The sequence below is a fragment of the Apis florea genome, unplaced genomic scaffold (genome assembly GCF_048593485.1).
Source record: "Apis florea isolate Af1SG1 unplaced genomic scaffold, ASM4859348v1 contig_3802_pilon, whole genome shotgun sequence".
Classification (NCBI taxonomy): Eukaryota; Metazoa; Arthropoda; class Insecta; order Hymenoptera; family Apidae; genus Apis; species Apis florea.
The window spans coordinates 390,389-408,155 of record NW_028256863.1 but is presented as its reverse complement, the minus strand read 5'-3'; the positions used below and the strand labels follow the sequence as shown (position 1 = coordinate 408,155).

Below are 17,767 nucleotides of genomic sequence, written 5' to 3'. Positions count from 1 at the left end.
AAGTAGGGTAATATACATCTTTTAAATATAATAATAAATCATATATTATATATATTATATATATTTTTATAAAATTCTTATGAAGAAAATACAATTGAATTTTATATTTATATAAAATAAAATTAACGTATATATTATACGTTAAGAATAAATATATATATATATATATATATATATATATATATATATATATATATATTAAGTTATCTAAAATAGATAAATATTGAAATTACTGTACTGTACAAGAAAAATGTACAAATATACAAATGATATTAATATTATATCATTTTTAATATTTTTTTTACTTATTTTTTTCAAGATAACACTTCTCTTTTAAGTGTTCGCAATAATTTCATAATAAATTTTTACTTCTCTAGATTTTGATAATATTGTGCAAGAACAATCCACGCTTTGGATGACATAAAGCCATCAGGTGGATTTTTACCTGCTTTTGCTAAACCTATAAAAAAACATTATATATGTTTTAAACACTAAACTTCTATTTTTTTATTAAATCTAGTTTTTAATTTTAATATTAAATAATAGATATTTTTTTTAGAAATATAATATATAAATAAACATATTTTGTGTAATATTCTTTGTATATAATATACATATATACATTATTATATACATACAACGCATTTTTGTCCCTGATATAAATTCAAAATCTTCTTTTCGTTTCTCATCAAAGAAAGACATTTTTTTATATTTTTTATCATATGCTGCAACTTTAAATGGTATGATTTCTAGTGATTGTAAACCTCGAGCTATTGAGAGAACTTTGGCTCCATGAGTAGGATCATAAAGATTTCCATCTGGTGTTGCATTTCTATTAGGATGTGGTATACCAGCAGGATCTCTTCCAACAATATAAAAGTTAGCACCAGCATTCATTCTGGCCTTTGCGTGCCATTGTACCTAATAATAAATAAATGTATGTAATGTAACATGTTATTATATAGAATGTTCTACAAGATATCAACATAATTTTAAAATCTTAATCAATAAAATTATACAATTCTATATTTTTATGTTTTTATTATAAATTTTAATATATATAATATTATAAAAAAATATTTAATATTATTAAATTATTAGTTTCTTTTTATTGTATTTCTTATTCTCTATTATATATATAATTAATATGAAAAAAATAATAGTCTTCTTAAAAAATTAAGCTTTCAATGATTAAATTAAAAAAAGTAATATGATAATTACTTCAAGTTGCCAGATTTTAAATCTAATTCTATGAAATTTATTTCATACAATTATATAAAAAAATATATAATATAAATATATATTTATATTTATATTTTAATATTATCAAATCTTAAAATCAATAATAATTAAATTTATAAATAAAATATCATTAATTTTAATAATATTTGTGAAATACAATTATAAAATAAAGAAATAAATGCAATATTATAATATTTTATTAATTTTATTGTAATTATAAAACAAATGAAAATATATAATTAAAATTTACCTCAATTGGTCCAGCATACATCATTGGACTTGGAAAAATTGCTAACAATGTAGAACTAGCATCCAATACCCCTTCATTAAGTACAGCTTCATGTTGTAGAATTCTTGTATGTAATGGTACATCATCATCTTTTGTCCAACCACCCAGAGGATGTAACAATAAAACAGGATTTTTAAATCCTCTATCTTCTAATAAGCGTTTTTTTGTATCCTATAAATATAAATATAAAATATTTATATAAAAAAATTTATTATATAAATTTATTATAAATTAACAAATTAACATACTTGCATTAATAATGCATGACCATTATGTATAGGATTTCTAAGTTGAAATGCAAATACAGCATCAGCTTTCATTTTTCTACATTTTATTCTAATTTCATTTGGAGTAAGTCTATATTTATCTAAACCATCATGCCATTTAATCCTTTGAATAACTTCTATATCACCACCTACTAACCAATCGCCAGATTCATGAATTATTTTTACATATGGATGTTCTAAATTGTTAGTACCAAATTGCCAACCACATCTTTCTTCTTTTCTGTGAAAATAAAATTCAGGCCTACGTAATATTGCAAGAGGTTTGTATTTATATTTCAATGTAAAAGCTGAAAGTCCATTTAAACGTTGCTTATCCTCTGCATGTATTGCAAGGACTATGGGAATTGATTGGTTAATTTCTTTATCATCTTCAAGAAGACATTTTAAATGTTGAGTCTAAAAATATTTTAGAAATAGTCTTGTAATAATAATAATTGAATTTTTAATATTATTTTTGTATTATTATTTTATATTTATGTTAATATATATTATATATGTATGTTATATACCTGAAGATATTGATGTTCTCTCATAAAACCAGTAAGAGGTGCTGCCCAACCTTCTGCTAAAACTTGGAGCCATTGTACATCTATTTCACTAATTTCTAAACTCTGAAGAGTAGCTGCTTCTGTTTTGGCAGAAGATATTCGTGATTCTGGAATGAACAACTCCCGTATTGGTATAGAGGGTTTTTGAAGTATTGGTATAATACAATGTTTCTCCAGAAGATCAATAACAGTTGCAGCTGATTCTTCTGGAGTACAGTTTTCAGTGATTACCACTAAATCAGGATTTGTTGGTCTTTCATACATCTGATCTATTCCAGTAAAACCTTTGATTGTGCCTTCACGTGCTTTTTTATATAATCCTTTTGTATCCCTAGCTTCACATACATTAAGAGGTGTATCAACAAAAATTTCAAAAAATGGAAGATCCGACATTTTATGAATTTGTCTTGCCATTTGTCTATCTTCTTCAAATGGCGATACAAAACTACATAAACAAATTTGACCACTATCAGCAAATAATTTTGCTACTTCTGCAACTCTTCTTATATTTTCTTTTCTATCTTCTTTGCTAAAACCAAGATTGCAGTTTAAACCACTTCTTACATTATCTCCATCAAGTCCATAAGCAGCAATTCCATGATTAACTAAAATAGCTTCAACTTGAAAAGCTATGGAAGTTTTTCCTGCACCAGAAAGGCCTGTTAACCAAACTGTACATCCTCGAAAACCTCTTATACTGCCTATTGCTTGTCCACGTTTTGCTCTTGATACATGATGTGCTTGCTCTGATACATTGCTACAAGTCTAATAAAAATTTTATTATTTATAATACAAAAAATTAAAAAAATAGATATAAAATATCAATTTTAAATATTCTTAATTACTCTTAAATTTAAATAATTTTATCTATAAAATAATAAAAAGAATTTATTTATCTTAAGAGTTAAATTAAAATAAATATATATAAACATTTTAAATATTGTATGTATTGTATGTATATGTTTCTTAAGAAGTATCTAAAAGTATCTTAAAAAATATAAATGATATGTACCGTCATCATACGTTTATTTGGAGTTTCGTTTGACATAACTATATTATATCTTTGACTTCGTAAATATATATATATTTATGAATGCACTTGTATACGTGGCAATTGATCGCGAATATAAGATAAAATTTTAATATATTAAATATTTAATATAAAAATAATTCTTTTAAAAAAACAAGAAAATAAATTTTAATTTTATTATATGTTTATATAATATAATGTTTTTGAACATTAAAATTAAATAAATAGAAAATAGAAATATTCTATTCCGTAATCAGTGATACACAACTGCAATAGTGAATAATACGAAACATGCTCTAACCATACTATACTATAAAACTAGTTCGAAATGCTAACATTTTAACAAACAATTATCAATTTATAATTGTAATACATGCTACTTCTTAATCATTTTTAACATTTCAAGAATATAAATTCATTATAATTTATATAAATATGTTATAAATAAAAAGACTTAATATATATATTTTATATTTGTATATCATTAATTCTAATTAGAAGAATATTGAATAAATACAATTAAATTATTAGTATCATATTTATTATGCTCTAAAAACTTAGAAAAATATTTTAATATAAAAATAAAAATAAAAGTATTAGAATAAAACTAATATTATAAATTACAATTAGTATTATAATAATCATAAATTTTTTTTCAATATTATATTTTTTGTTATTGGATATTTTATGCATTGTATATTCTATATACATATATAATATATTTGGATAATTAGGAAAATAGTATACATATAATTATTATTCAATATATATCTTCAATATATCTGTTGCGTTGCACTTTATAGTTATAACAAAATACATAGATTCTTTAATAGATCTAAAAATATCGTTTATATAACCTAACAATATATATTTTGATTTATTTTGAAAATCTGAACAAATTAAAAATAAAGATGTTCCAATATATAATTGAATATCTAAAAAACATGGTTTAATAATCATTATATTAAATGTTTTAATAACATTATAAATCATTCCTGCAAGATGTCTATTATTTTCTTCATTATATTTTATATGAGATTATATACTTAATTTTTTAATATTTATTTATCTTAAAAAAGTATATAAATAAAATTTATATACTATATAATTATATTACATAATGGGCCAATGGATTTTATATATATTAAATATTATTTATTGATTTATTGATATAGATTAACTTTTTTCATATTGTATTACTTGAATATACGATTATTTTTACTTTAAGATTATAAATATTTATTCAAGGATATAAAGAAAGTTAATAATAATAAATAAATATGATATATGTATTCTAAGAAATATATATTTCTCTTATATTTAAAGATATCTTATTTTTTTAAATATATATGAAAAAAAAGAATTATATATTACATATAAAATATTACAATATTTATTCAAAAGTATATTATGTATATAATTTTAAAACTTTATATACTGAAATTAATTTATTTAAAAAACACTTATTTTTTAATAAATTTAACATACACATAAATATATATTTAAAACATGTTTTTTATAAATTTAATGCACTATTATACTTAAATCATAATACAAATTTATTTATAATTTATATTATTTATATTATTTTTTTTTATTTTTTATTTCCCATAATCCATTTCTAACAAACCTTTGTGCTGCATCTTTGTTTATATGAGGCATTAGAGTTTTCTTGTCATTAATTTGTTTTGCACGTGTCATAGACTTTTTTAAACGATCATTTTCCAATTTTATTCGATGTTTTGCTGGATCAATTCCTAAATAAAATCAATATAAAATATTTAATAAAAACACACAATATTTTATTATATTTAAAATTATTGTATAATTAAATATTTTTTTTTATTTTACCTTCTGCGCGTAAATACATCCAAAACATACTATTTAAGCAATAAGACATTAATAGATTATATTCAATTTTATCTGTGTTAGAAAGTTTTTCATATATCGCAGGATCTGTAGCATATTTAATTGTATCTTCAATTTTTAATGTTATATCACGAAATTGTTTAATTCTTGTAATAATATCTGTATCATGTGACAATTCTTCAAAATCTGCATCCATGTTTATTCCGAATAACAACACTTTTAACCTATATAATTTCTTTAATTCATATAATGAATTCCTTAAATCTTACAGAAAAAAATATCCATTAAATGTCCTATTACAAAGTAGTTTCAATTTTTATTCATAAACTAGATGATTCTTATGATTAGAATTTTAAATCATAAGATAATTTTTGTTTTAGAATATTGTACATTATTTGCAATTAAATTTATTGTTCAATGTAATGAATTTTAATATTTTTTTAATTTATTTTTCTTATTATTTGAAAGATTATTATTTAACTTATTAAACTTTTTTATATAATCCAAAATTTAATAAATTGTTATATTATCATGTGAACTTAACTTTATATTTATGTAACAAGTAATAACATAAATAAGAACTGAAATTTGAAATCATTATTATATGTAAAAAATAAGAAATGTATCTATCTTATTATTTTAATATTTAATATAGATGACATAATAAAAAAAAAAATAAAATTTAAATATTTAAAAAATATTATTTTTACAAAACATTTGATTTTGGTTAGATCATGTTACAATAATAAAACGATCATAATTTTTTTTAAGAATAATCTTTATGTTTTTTTAATTTTACTTTTTTTTAATTCAGATACAATATATATATATATATATTTTTTGCATATGCAAATGCTATTGTTTAATATAATAAATTATTTCTTTATGATCTGAAAAAAGTGAAGTTTTGAAAATTTTCGATTAATACAACATAATTTGATCTATGATTGAACCATAAATTTAAGAAGATCCAGGATTTTAAATAAAAATCGGAATAAACACATTAAGAAAAAAAAGTCCTTTCCGAATTAGTATTCTTTAGACAATAAATGGTTTTAACAAGTTGTTTTTATAAAAATAAAAATTATGTATGTTCTTAAAAACGTTCTTAATTAATTTTAATTTCTTGAGCACTCTGTTAAACAAAGAATTTCAATGCTAATAGTTACCAATATAAAATATAACATCCCTTAATTATTCTCTAAATTTGCAATTTTAAAATAAGTTTTTAAAAATCTAGGGAATTACAATTTCGAAATATATTTGACATCTTCTTTACAGGTAATTCATGGAGAATCAAACAGCTGATTTGTTTTATGGTAGAACACATGTCGTGGTAGGATGTTATAATATTACAGTATTTTTAATGTAAAGTAATGAAGTTTTAACAAAAAAAATTGATACTTATATATTAGAAAAAAGATATTGTTCATCTTTATTTGAATGTGCGATGAAAAAGAAAGAATTATAAGTTGTTTTTAAAAAATTTTTGTCTAAGAAAAATGGCTGACCGTGATAGCGCATCTGAAAGCGATTCAAGCTCGATCGACGGAGGGCCGATAATGATGCCACCGTCTCCTGTAACTAGAGAACAACTTCAAAAAAGAATTGAGTCACTACAACAGCATAATCGTGTTCTTAAAGTTGAATTAGAAACATATAAATTAAGAGTAAAAGCATTGCAAGAAGAAAATCGTGGTCTTCGGCAAGCCTCTGTCATTATAGTAAGTTTCTTGTAGTATGCCTTATCAACTAAATAATAAATTTATTTATTAATTATAAATATTATTTGATTACAAAATATTTTATATTGACATATCTCATTATTCAATATTTAAAATATTTAATTTTAAGTTAAATTAAAAGAATTTATTCACTATAAAATATTTTTTATACAAAATTATGTCTTTTATTATGTTTTTTATTATATTTTATTTTTATTATAAATATTTTCCAATGTTATATATTATTTAAAATATTTATATTTTTATATGATTACATTTTAATTTTCTTTTTTTATTTAATTTTCCATAATTTAGCAATATTCAATATTATTATTTCAATATTATTATATTAAGATTATTTAATATATTTATAAAATAATTTTAGATTTATTTATTTTTTTATTTATTTATTTTTATTTTTTTATTTAACATAAAAATAAATTATATGTATCATTTATAAATAAAGACAATCTTGAATAATGAATTTTTAATAATAATAAAATAATTTAATATTTGATTCTATATTATTTATATAAAATATATTTGAAAATTAAAATTTGAAAATTGTTTAATATAACTGGCTATTAACATATCGATAAAATTAATAATTATAATTATAAATATATAATTACAAATATATTTTTTATATCAAAGTTTTAAATTGGTTAATTTAAAAATGAAATTCATAATAATCTTTAATTTTCACATATTTTTATTTTAATAAATTGTGATAAGTTAAATATTTTATTATTTTATTAATTTTCTTGTTGAATTATATTATAGCAAGCTAAAGCTGAACAAGAAGAAGAATTTATAAGTAATACATTATTAAAAAAAATTCAAGCTCTTAAAAAAGAAAAAGAAACTTTGGCACATCATTATGAACAAGAAGAAGAGTGTTTAACAAATGATTTGTCCAGAAAGTTGAATCAATTGCGTCAAGAAAAATGTAGATTGGAACAAACTTTAGAACAAGAACAAGAATGTCTTGTGAATAAGTTAATGAGGAAGATAGAAAAACTTGAAGCTGAAACACTTGCAAAACAAAGCAATTTAGAACAGTTACGTAGAGAGAAAGTAGAACTTGAAAATACACTTGAACAAGAACAGGAAGCATTAGTAAATAAATTATGGAAAAGAATGGATAAATTGGAAGCTGAAAAACGAATGCTTCAAATAAAATTAGATCAACCTGTGTCAGATCCTGCTTCACCAAGAGAAATCAATAATGGTGATACTGCTACCAGTCTAAGTGCACATATTCAAACTTTAAGAAGTGAAGTAGCCAGATTAAGACATACCTTGTTTATTTCACAACAAGAACGTAAGAATTTTTATCATGTAATAATATGAATTTATTTGTAATAAATAATAAGTATGTTTTGAAATTTATATAAATACAATAATGTATTATATTTGCAACATTCAATTTAAATATGCTATTATATTGCAGTTTGCTAAATTATTTTAATTACAAAAAAGTAAGAAAAAAACATTTTATTTAAATATTTTCAAATCTTATTATTAATTTTTTAACATTTAATGTAGTATTAAAATATTGTAATATAGAATATTTAATTATCAATTAAAATGTTCTTTGTATAGCATTTAAAATATTATTAAATAAATAAAATATTGAAAATATTAAATTAAAAAATTATAATAAAAGAATAATTATAATTAAAAAAAATATAATTACATAAATATTATTTTAAAACATGTTATATACAATAAAATATATATTTTTTTTAGATACAGAAAAGATGCAACGATATGTAAATGAAGAAAAACAAATTCGTGAAGAAAATTTAAGACTTCAAAGAAAATTGCAATTGGAAGTAGAGCGTCGTGAAGCTTTATGTAGACATCTTTCAGAATCAGAATCTAGGTAAATAATTATATAAATTATATAAATAACTTAATTTGATATCAAAATTATTTATTTATTTGTTAGTTTGGAAATGGAAGAAGAACGGCACTACAATGAAATTGTGATGTCTGGTGGAAATATAAGAAATCGTACTGTTTCTAGCCCAGTACCATACAATCCTTCACCTAGTTCCTCTAGACCACTAAGTCCAGGTAATCATAATAATATAATAAAAATGAAACAAATTTATTATTTTTATGTATTATTAATATTTATATATCATTATGCAATATATCATTTATTACTTATATATATATATATATATATATATATATATATATATATATATATTTTATTAATATATATCAACACCATTTAGGTTCATCAACCAGAGAGGGATTTAATACAAATCGATGTTATGCTTGTGGACAACCTACTACAATTCCGTTTGCAAGTTCATCGCCTCCTTCCAGTGTAAGTTATATTTATTTTAAGTAGTTACTAATAATTAATATATATTAATTAATGTTATATATAGTTAATATATAGTTAATTAATGTATTACATAATATATTATATATAAAATATTAAAATTATATTAATCTGAAATAATAATTTTAAACAGGGTCACGTGGTAACCTCATCCAATAGACGCACATCAGATAGATTCATTAAACCTGCAATTCCACCAACTATTGTAAGTCCAAGTGGTCCACCAATTGCGGCTAATACAGCTACAAATACAATTGGTGGATCACCAATGGATATTACAAAAACATAAGTCAGTTGAATTCATCTAATAACAAATATTTCATCGTGTATTCGTATAAAGTACTTTTTTGTTGATGCATTTTTGCTATGTGATTGTATAACATACTTGAGAGTTATTTTTAAAAACATTTTGTTTTTTTAACATTTCAGTCATTTTTTTCTGTTTTTATGATAATAGTATACTGCGCATAAATTAGTTTCAAAATACCCATAAAATTGAATATTTTACGAATTGTTCTGTATTTGGTATCAAGTCGCTTAAATCTTTCTTTAAATATATAAAATAGTATTTATAAAAAAAAAATTTAAAAAAAAGAAAAAAACAAAAAGAAATACAAAAAAACAAAAATAATCATATATAAAAATTCTGAACTGCTTCAAATAGCCTAACAGAATGAAAATTAATGAGAAGATCGCTGTTCTAATTTCCTTTGCATTTTATTATTATTATTATAAATAACCTAATGCATTTTTTAAATCTTCAAAGTAGTAGTATGAAAAAAAATATTACTTTTTAATTTAAGTATATAGATAATAGAAATAAATATTTCTGTAGCGGTTACTATGTAACCTATTTAAATTTTAATATTTTTTCTTGTAATATTAGTTTTTATAATTTGATTATATGGCATAATATGGTGGATAATATAGTTTTCAAGTCGCATAACTATAATTTTGTATGATTAATATTTATAATGAAAATAGAAGAGCGAGAACGACATTTCAAATTAATATGCCTTAAAAAATATGCAATTATAAGTAAAAAAAAAGCGATTAACAAAGAAATAAAAAATGAAAATTTTTCAATTTTCTCAATTTTATTTTTTTTTTTTTTTTTCAAAAAATATTTTATTTTATAATATCTCAATTATGGTTCGTTTAATACTTTATATACAATCACATAATGTGAGTATTTCAAATATAAGCATTTGTATGTGTTTAAAATCAACAAAACTAATATTGTGATGATAACATCTACATGACATTGTTGCATTTAAATGCAATCATATGAAACATTTGAAAAAGAAAAATTATTATAATTAAATATATTTCAAATATTTTGTTATATTAATAATGTACAAGTATTTCAATTTAATAATGAATAATATTTAACTATTTAATTTGGTTTGGTAAACATACCATTATTTAATGCATATAATATTTGTTTTTTTTTAAACTTTAATAATATTGATCTTTGACAAAATGGATATGTTTGTCAAATATTAAATTAATATATTTTGTGTGCCTTTTAATCACAAAATTTGCAATTTTGTAACATATGTCATGTATAATATATTTTCAATTGATATTTATATAAATGTGATAAAATATGACATAACAATCTTGCGCTATATTTTATAATAATTTAAACATTATTATTTACTACATTGGTGCTCAAAAAAACGTGAGATTTATGAATTTGTTATTAAAAATATGTTATGGACAATATTTTTTGTCCTTTGTTCAGTAATAAAGTAAAAGATATATAATTCACCTTTTAGTTAAAAAAAAAAATTCTACCTTTGTATTATAGAACTTTCTATGATAAAATTTCTATGTGTAATATTTGAGTATCGTATATGTCACAATATTAAATTATAAAATCATTAAGAAAATGCAAATTAATACCACATAAAAGCTAATCTAAAATTATAAAATTATTGAGAATTAAATGGTAAATATTTACCTATGATAATAACAAAAATTAATACTTTTTTTATGCTTTATAAAATAGATGTTTCACGAATACTCTACATATGAATAAAACGTTGCTACATTATACGGAATAAATGTATTAATTGTCACATATAAAAAAATTTTGTTAAAACATAAAATTATTACTCATTAATAGTTATACAGACATACTTCATTATTACGTATTATGTACTTTACTTAAGCTTTTATGAAATACAGTCACTTTTTTGCTATTATTTTTGTAAAATTTATTGATATCCTTATTTAAAATAAAAATATATTAATAATTTAATAAAATACTTAAAAATATGATATTTATTTAAATATTTTAGCAAATACAATATATATAGCAAACATTATAATTATTTGCATAGCATATTAAGGAAGAAGTATAAATTTTATGTACATTTTTAAACTTGTTTTCATTCATATATTGACAATTTGAAAATCAAATTTTGTCATGAATGCTTATACATAAGGAATAATAATTTATTTATTGGAAAATTTTTATTATGTTACTTATAAAATCTAATTTTTTAAATTGTTAATTATGTCATACCATTTTTTTTACAAGTAGCCACAACTAATCTTGCAATTATTAACCACATAATCAAAGAAATAGAATCTTCATGGTAACATGGCCAGCTTAATAAACTTTGTATAGGCCATAGTATGCCTTTTGGTAAAATTATTACAGGTTTATTTGTATAAAAATATAGTAAAATCAACATTAATAAACCCTGAAAATATTATTCATATAAATTATTAAATATGTCAAATTATAATAAAAAATTATGTCAAATTATAAAACAAATAAATATTTATATTAACTTAAATACATACTTACATTTAATATACGAAAACCGTATGTTACAGATATTTGTATCTTTAGTCTGGAAGACAGTCTTTCATTTGCTAAATAATGAATATATTATTTTATAAGATAACATTTAACAATAAATAATAAAAAGAAATGCAAAATAAAACTAAAATTTGATGATATAATTATAATTTTATTATTTTATATTTCAATAATTATAAATTTAAAAAATTTTAATTCTTGATTTTAATTATCATAAAAAGTTAGAAGATATAAAATATATTTAATTTATTACTTATAATTCTATCAATAGTTAGATTTATCATTGATTTTTAATTTGTAATATTTTTAATATAATATTATTTTACCTTTTTCCTTTAATGTACTTTCTAATTTATTACATTTACGCTGAAGTTTTGCATATTTCGAAAATTCATCTACTATAGATATCCCAATCATTTCTTGTTTTAAATTAATCAAATCATTTCGTAATTCCATATCATGCTTATTTATTGTATATAAACGAGACGTAATCTATAATATGAATAATAATTTATAATAAATAATATAAAATAATTAAGAAATATAAATACAAAATATCATCAATACTTACATATTTAATTAAAGATGGGAAAATGTATTCTAAAAGACAACTTACAGTTGATATTATAAATAAATTCATTTTATATTTCCAACAAGATAAATCTCATATTTCTTATTGGATATTAATCAAAATATTAAATATCATCGGAAAATACCTTTCGATTTTTAATAAAAAAGGCTTTGGAGGTTACAACATTATATGACTACTTATGTTAACCTAAACATATGAAAAGATATATAATAGATGGACAACTTAATTATACTAGGGATAACTAATAACAAGTTTTTAAATTTTATTTAGTTGGCATGCTAAAATATTGATGTGGCATTTTCTTATTAAATTCTTATTTTGAATAACAGATTTATTTTTTTCTTAAATTCTTAAATCTCGAATGAATGATTTTCTTAACTTTTTTAATTTATTATAACTTAATATTTATTATATATAATATTAATTATTTATTAAATAAATTTATACACTTCAAATTCAAATAACAACTAAATTTATTAAATTTCTATATTTCTATTAAATAATAAATTAATATATTATATAAATATTATTTATCGTTTTGAAGGATTGATATAGAATTCTTAAAAAAAAATATATATTTATTAAATATCATGAATATATTATAATTAAAATTTTATGCCAAAAATATTAAATAAGTTTACAATAGATTTATAAGTACATTTATAATATGTTAAAGAGGATATATAATAATATATTATTGGTATACTATTATTATATCTGTGTACAAAAATATAGTATGTTTTATTTCTATGTGATTTTGTTTCCTCTATGCTTACAATTCGTGATGTTTTCATCAGTGTTTTATGAAAAGTAGAACACGCGGTGTGATTAAATATGTTGAACTATTCAGAAATTTTAGATGATACAGAAAAAGATGTATCAGAATCTCATTCTAAACTTTTGGATGCTGTATTACAACTTGATAAAGGACAAAGGTTGCATATAATATCTATTATGTTACTTTTATTTTATATATATTACAGGATCTTATAACTATAACCATTTTATTTTAAATATCTTACTTTTAATAATAGAAAAAAATGTATACTGTTTTCAAAAGCAAATATTATTTGTTTCAAAGTAACAAATATTAATTTCAAGATTATATTTTATAAGATTTAAAGATTATCAATATTTAATAAAAATAGAAATTTAATAGAAATCATTCTGTTGTATTACAATTGCAGAAATATTCTATATTTATTTGTACATAATGTTGTAACTATATAGGATATAACAATCAAAATAAAAAAATTACAAGAAATGATTCTGTTAATTTTAAAATCTTGATAAAATATATTTTTAAATTTATCGTAGGATAAAAAAAGCAGAGAGAAGTGAACCTACACTAGAAGTATCAGAATTTCATTTAGTAAAAAGTGGAATATCTGATCGAGATACAATTCAAATACATGATTTAGCCAAAACATTAGGGAAAAAAGGTCATCATCTTGAAATTACTAAAAGTTTACAAGATATAAAAAAAAAAATACATGTTTTATCAAAACCATTGGAGAAACCAGTAGCTGATAAAGTAAAGATTTTTTTATTATATATTGTATAATTAAAATATTCATATAATATTTTATATAAATTTTTTATAAGTAATGTATTAAAATATGTTTTAAATAGTCTTTATATTGATTAATCTTTAGATTAAAAGAATAGTTGGTTTTAAAAATACAAAACAAGAATTAAAAAAATGGAATGCTGTAATAACAAAGAACAGAACAGCAGAATCACTTCAGTTTCCTTTAAATCAATCATCAATGAAATTAGAACCTTCTAAGGAATTTGTTAAAAGATTTAGACTTCAATCAGATTTAGAGAAAGAGCTTGCTGCATTAGAACCAGAAAAAGAAAATATTGAACAAAAAAAAGATAGATTTTCTTTGACATTAAAGGAAATTATTATGAAAAGAAAAGAAGCTGCTAGAATTAGAGCACAACAGGTTTATATTAAAAACTTAAAATATTAATATAGTTTAATTATTATTTATTATATATTTATTATATATATTAATATATTTAATTATTATTATACATTATATATTATATATTTAATTTTTTATAGTCTTATAAAGAAGCAAAAGCTCATCGTCAAAGTAAAATTAAAAGTAAAAAGTTTCATCGTGTTCAAAAAAAAGAAAAAATAAAATTACAATTAAAAGAATTTGAAGAATTAAAAAAAACCAATCCTGAAGCTGCATTGGAAAAACTGGAACAATTGGATAGAATTAGAGCAGAAGAACGAATGTCATTAAAACATAGAAATACAGGAAAGTGGGCTAAATATATGCAAATTAGAGCAAAATATAATAAAGCAGTAAGTATTTTATATAAATCTAAATAAATTTTTTAAAATGAAAAGAAATCTTTATTATGATTTTTATTATTTATTATAAATATATCTTATTATAAATAAGATTTTCTTTAATGAAATTAAATTAATTATAAAATTTAAAAAGAGTTTTATTATCTTTTTTTTATATATGATATGATGATTTTTTATTATATGATAAATATTTTAATTGAAATATTTTATATATTTATACACACTAAATGTTTTTATGAAAGAAAAAACAGATAAAATAGAATATTATATTTGAATATTTATATTGTAAATATTCATCAGGTATTCAATCTAATTGCAATCTATTGCATTAATAATTTACTTTTAATGTTATTAGACTCGACAAGAACTTGCACAACAGTTATCAATTAGTCGAGATTTAACTCAAAAGTTAAAAAATCCAAATGATAGTGATGAAGAAGATGAAGGAGATAGTTCATCTATACAATTTTTAGTTAATGATAAAGAAAATCCATGGATGAATCATATCAAAACTGAATCAGAAATTGATGAATTTGTTAAAAGTTATCGAAAATATTGGGATAATCAAAATAATGAATTACAGAAAAAAGATTTAAACATCAATACTAAAGTTACAAAGAACAATAAAGAAATGAATAATTTATCCAAAGATAAACAATTTTGTAATGGTATGTTTAAAAAAGTAATAATAAAAATTATTAATATAAGAATTGTAAGTTTTATTATTAAAATCTGTTTTATAGAAAAAGAAAACAAAAGTATTGATACTACTAAGGATTTTTTTAAAAACCGAGATAATGAAAATGTACCAGAAAACTTGAATAAGCAGATAATTTCAGTAATAACTGAAACAAATTCTAATTTAAAAAGTATATTTGTATATATTATATTTTGAGTAACAAATACAAAATTAATTAATTCTTTTTCTTTTTTTTTAGTTGATAACAATACATGCAATGTGCAATCATTTGAAATTGACAATCACAAGGAAAATTTAATAATGACGGAGGAATTTAATATTGAAAATATAAATGATATAAATAACTCATACAATAAAATCACAGAAAAAGTTATATTAAATAATAATAAAAGATCTAAGACAAAAATTGAATTACCAAAAACACATTTTTCAAATAAAGTTATAGCTACTTCTAGTTGGAATGTGGAATCTATAGAAAATACTACAATAAAAAATGTCAATTCCTTGTCATCTAATTCATTAAATAAAGAAAAAATAAATAAAATATTTGATTCCTTGGAAGAAAAAATTCAAGATCAAATTGAATCTAAACTTCAATGTGTTACTCAGAATTATGACAAAGTTGAAAAAAAAAAAAGAAAATATAAAAATATTGAATTTGAAGAAGATAATTTTGATGGTCTTGAAATTCAAACAAAAAAACAAAAACCAATTCTAGATTCAAGTTTATATGAAACTGTCAATAAGAATAATTTGGAATTGAATACTGAATTAGAAAAACTTAAAAACATAAAATTTGATAACACTTTATCTATAGATAAATCAAATAAAATAGAAATAGATCCAAATAAGTACATGAATATAAAACCTAAACATCTAAATACAGATCTTCCAATTGATATTACTGGTGGTAATGATGTTTTGGATGATAGTGAAAATGATGAAGAAAGGCGTAATATAGTAAGTGAAGCATTTGCAGATGATGACGTTATAGAAGAGTTCAGAAAAGAAAAAGAAGAAGAGGTAAGTAAAAAAATTATTGCAATTTTTTTTTCCAAATCATTTTTATAAAATATAATATTAAATTTATATGCAGGTGAAAAAATCTCAACCTAAAGATATCGATTTAACATTACCAGGATGGGGTTGTTGGGGTGGAAAAAATATTAAGGTTTCAAAACGTAAAAAAAGACGTTTTATTTTGAAAGTACCGAAAGATTTACCTCGAAAAGATGAAAATAAGGGTGATGTAATAATATTAGAACAAGATAATCCTAAAATAAAAGAGCATCAGATTAATGAATTGCCATATCCATTTACAAGTGTTAAAGATTATGAAGCTAGTGTTAGAATGCCAATTGGAAGAAATTTTGTATCTGAAAATGTTCATAGAAAATTAATTGAGCCTGCTATTAAAACACGTATAGGAAAAATTATTGAACCAATGAATGAAAATGTTTTAGTTAAAAAAATTAATGAAAAAAATCGAAAATTTATTTCTAAGAAAATAAATATAATAAATAATAAGAAAAAAAAATAAAATAAATCAAGAAATAAATTGAAATAATTATAATGTATAAATTTTTTATGTAGAAATATTCAAATTTGTTCATAAAATCATATATTATGTATGTAATAATAATTTTATATTTCTTCCTTGTTTATCATTTCTGACTAATTATTTATTGATTATGTAAATATTTTATCATTATAATTATATATAATAAATATAATAATTCACTATTATTTAAAAAAATAATGGAATATGATGAAAAATTAAATTCCTTCTTCATTATCATAATTTATATTTTAATTTCTATTCACAAATGATATGTTAAATATAAAACTGTAAAATGGAATCATATATATAATTTTATATATTATAGTTTATAATTATTTATAATTTATATAAGAAAAACTATTAGAATATAATTCTAAATTAATAAAATGAAA

At 20.1% G+C, this 17,767-nt stretch overlaps 5 protein-coding genes across 8 annotated transcripts; 2 read left to right on the top strand and 3 right to left on the bottom strand.

Annotated features, from left to right (window-relative positions):
• Positions 1-236: 236 nt before the first annotated feature.
• Papss (3'-phosphoadenosine 5'-phosphosulfate synthase) lies at positions 237-3,680 on the bottom strand. 2 transcript variants are annotated; one of them, XM_003692845.4, is made up of 6 exons: positions 3,379-3,680; positions 2,328-3,131; positions 1,780-2,214; positions 1,493-1,702; positions 639-921; positions 237-460 (listed from the first exon to the last, which is right to left on the bottom strand). In XM_003692845.4, exons 1-6 carry the CDS (start codon positions 3,412-3,414, stop codon positions 366-368), a joined length of 1,863 nt encoding a protein of 620 aa, XP_003692893.1. In that variant the 5' UTR covers positions 3,415-3,680; the 3' UTR covers positions 237-365. The 2 variants fall into 2 exon arrangements, with proteins under 2 accessions (XP_003692893.1, XP_086772439.1); XM_086916313.1 differs by lacking the exon at positions 3,379-3,680 and having other exon boundaries at positions 2,328-2,811; positions 2,931-3,110.
• Positions 3,681-4,682: 1,002 nt separating this feature from the next.
• Positions 4,683-6,039, bottom strand: LOC100871851 (nuclear nucleic acid-binding protein C1D). Its single transcript, XM_086916317.1, has 2 exons — positions 5,248-6,039; positions 4,683-5,153 (listed from the first exon to the last, which is right to left on the bottom strand). Exons 1-2 carry the CDS (start codon positions 5,459-5,461, stop codon positions 4,981-4,983), a joined length of 387 nt encoding a protein of 128 aa, XP_086772443.1. The 5' UTR covers positions 5,462-6,039; the 3' UTR covers positions 4,683-4,980.
• A 489-nt stretch (positions 6,040-6,528) lies between these two features.
• On the top strand, positions 6,529-11,561 carry LOC100871099 (coiled-coil domain-containing protein 6). 2 transcript variants are annotated; one of them, XM_086916314.1, is made up of 7 exons: positions 6,529-6,601; positions 6,764-6,989; positions 7,773-8,313; positions 8,742-8,877; positions 8,944-9,071; positions 9,239-9,333; positions 9,485-11,561. In XM_086916314.1, exons 2-7 carry the CDS (start codon positions 6,768-6,770, stop codon positions 9,638-9,640), a joined length of 1,278 nt encoding a protein of 425 aa, XP_086772440.1. In that variant the 5' UTR covers positions 6,529-6,601; positions 6,764-6,767; the 3' UTR covers positions 9,641-11,561. The 2 variants fall into 2 exon arrangements, with proteins under 2 accessions (XP_086772440.1, XP_003692894.1); XM_003692846.4 differs by having other exon boundaries at positions 6,564-6,989.
• Positions 11,562-11,622: 61 nt separating this feature from the next.
• Positions 11,623-13,028, bottom strand: LOC100870780 (guided entry of tail-anchored proteins factor 1). Its single transcript, XM_012485217.3, has 4 exons — positions 12,759-13,028; positions 12,514-12,679; positions 12,173-12,240; positions 11,623-12,065 (listed from the first exon to the last, which is right to left on the bottom strand). Exons 1-4 carry the CDS (start codon positions 12,825-12,827, stop codon positions 11,874-11,876), a joined length of 495 nt encoding a protein of 164 aa, XP_012340671.1. The 5' UTR covers positions 12,828-13,028; the 3' UTR covers positions 11,623-11,873.
• Positions 13,029-13,553: 525 nt separating this feature from the next.
• LOC100864709 (U3 small nucleolar RNA-associated protein 14 homolog C) lies at positions 13,554-17,570 on the top strand. 2 transcript variants are annotated; one of them, XM_012485325.3, is made up of 8 exons: positions 13,554-13,714; positions 14,097-14,313; positions 14,435-14,731; positions 14,854-15,105; positions 15,470-15,782; positions 15,858-15,983; positions 16,053-16,837; positions 16,911-17,570. In XM_012485325.3, exons 1-8 carry the CDS (start codon positions 13,614-13,616, stop codon positions 17,352-17,354), a joined length of 2,535 nt encoding a protein of 844 aa, XP_012340779.3. In that variant the 5' UTR covers positions 13,554-13,613; the 3' UTR covers positions 17,355-17,570. The 2 variants fall into 2 exon arrangements, with proteins under 2 accessions (XP_012340779.3, XP_086772437.1); XM_086916311.1 differs by lacking the exon at positions 15,858-15,983.
• Positions 17,571-17,767: the final 197 nt, after the last annotated feature.

Coding starts and splice junctions, on each gene's coding strand:
- LOC100864709 (XM_012485325.3), top strand. CDS start 13,614: ATGTTGAACTATTCAGAAATTTTAGATGATACAGAAAAAGATGTATCA. Junction 15,106..15,469: donor GAGCAAAATATAATAAAGCA/GTAAGTATTTTA, acceptor TAATGTTATTAG/ACTCGACAAGAACTTGCACA. Junction 15,783..15,857: donor AGATAAACAATTTTGTAATG/GTATGTTTAAAA, acceptor TCTGTTTTATAG/AAAAAGAAAACAAAAGTATT.
- LOC100871099 (XM_086916314.1), top strand. CDS start 6,768: ATGGCTGACCGTGATAGCGCATCTGAAAGCGATTCAAGCTCGATCGAC. Junction 8,878..8,943: donor CTTTCAGAATCAGAATCTAG/GTAAATAATTAT, acceptor TTTATTTGTTAG/TTTGGAAATGGAAGAAGAAC. Junction 9,072..9,238: donor CTCTAGACCACTAAGTCCAG/GTAATCATAATA, acceptor AACACCATTTAG/GTTCATCAACCAGAGAGGGA.
- LOC100871851 (XM_086916317.1), bottom strand. CDS start 5,461: ATGGATGCAGATTTTGAAGAATTGTCACATGATACAGATATTATTACA. Junction 5,154..5,247: donor GATGTATTTACGCGCAGAAG/GTAAAATAAAAA, acceptor GATTTTATTTAG/GAATTGATCCAGCAAAACAT.
- LOC100870780 (XM_012485217.3), bottom strand. CDS start 12,827: ATGAATTTATTTATAATATCAACTGTAAGTTGTCTTTTAGAATACATT. Junction 12,241..12,513: donor AAGTACATTAAAGGAAAAAG/GTAAAATAATAT, acceptor TTCATTATTTAG/CAAATGAAAGACTGTCTTCC. Junction 12,066..12,172: donor ACGGTTTTCGTATATTAAAT/GTAAGTATGTAT, acceptor TAATATTTTCAG/GGTTTATTAATGTTGATTTT.
- Papss (XM_003692845.4), bottom strand. CDS start 3,414: ATGTCAAACGAAACTCCAAATAAACGTATGATGACG. Junction 3,132..3,378: donor CAAATAAACGTATGATGACG/GTACATATCATT, acceptor AATTTTTATTAG/ACTTGTAGCAATGTATCAGA. Junction 1,703..1,779: donor GTCATGCATTATTAATGCAA/GTATGTTAATTT, acceptor TTATATTTATAG/GATACAAAAAAACGCTTATT.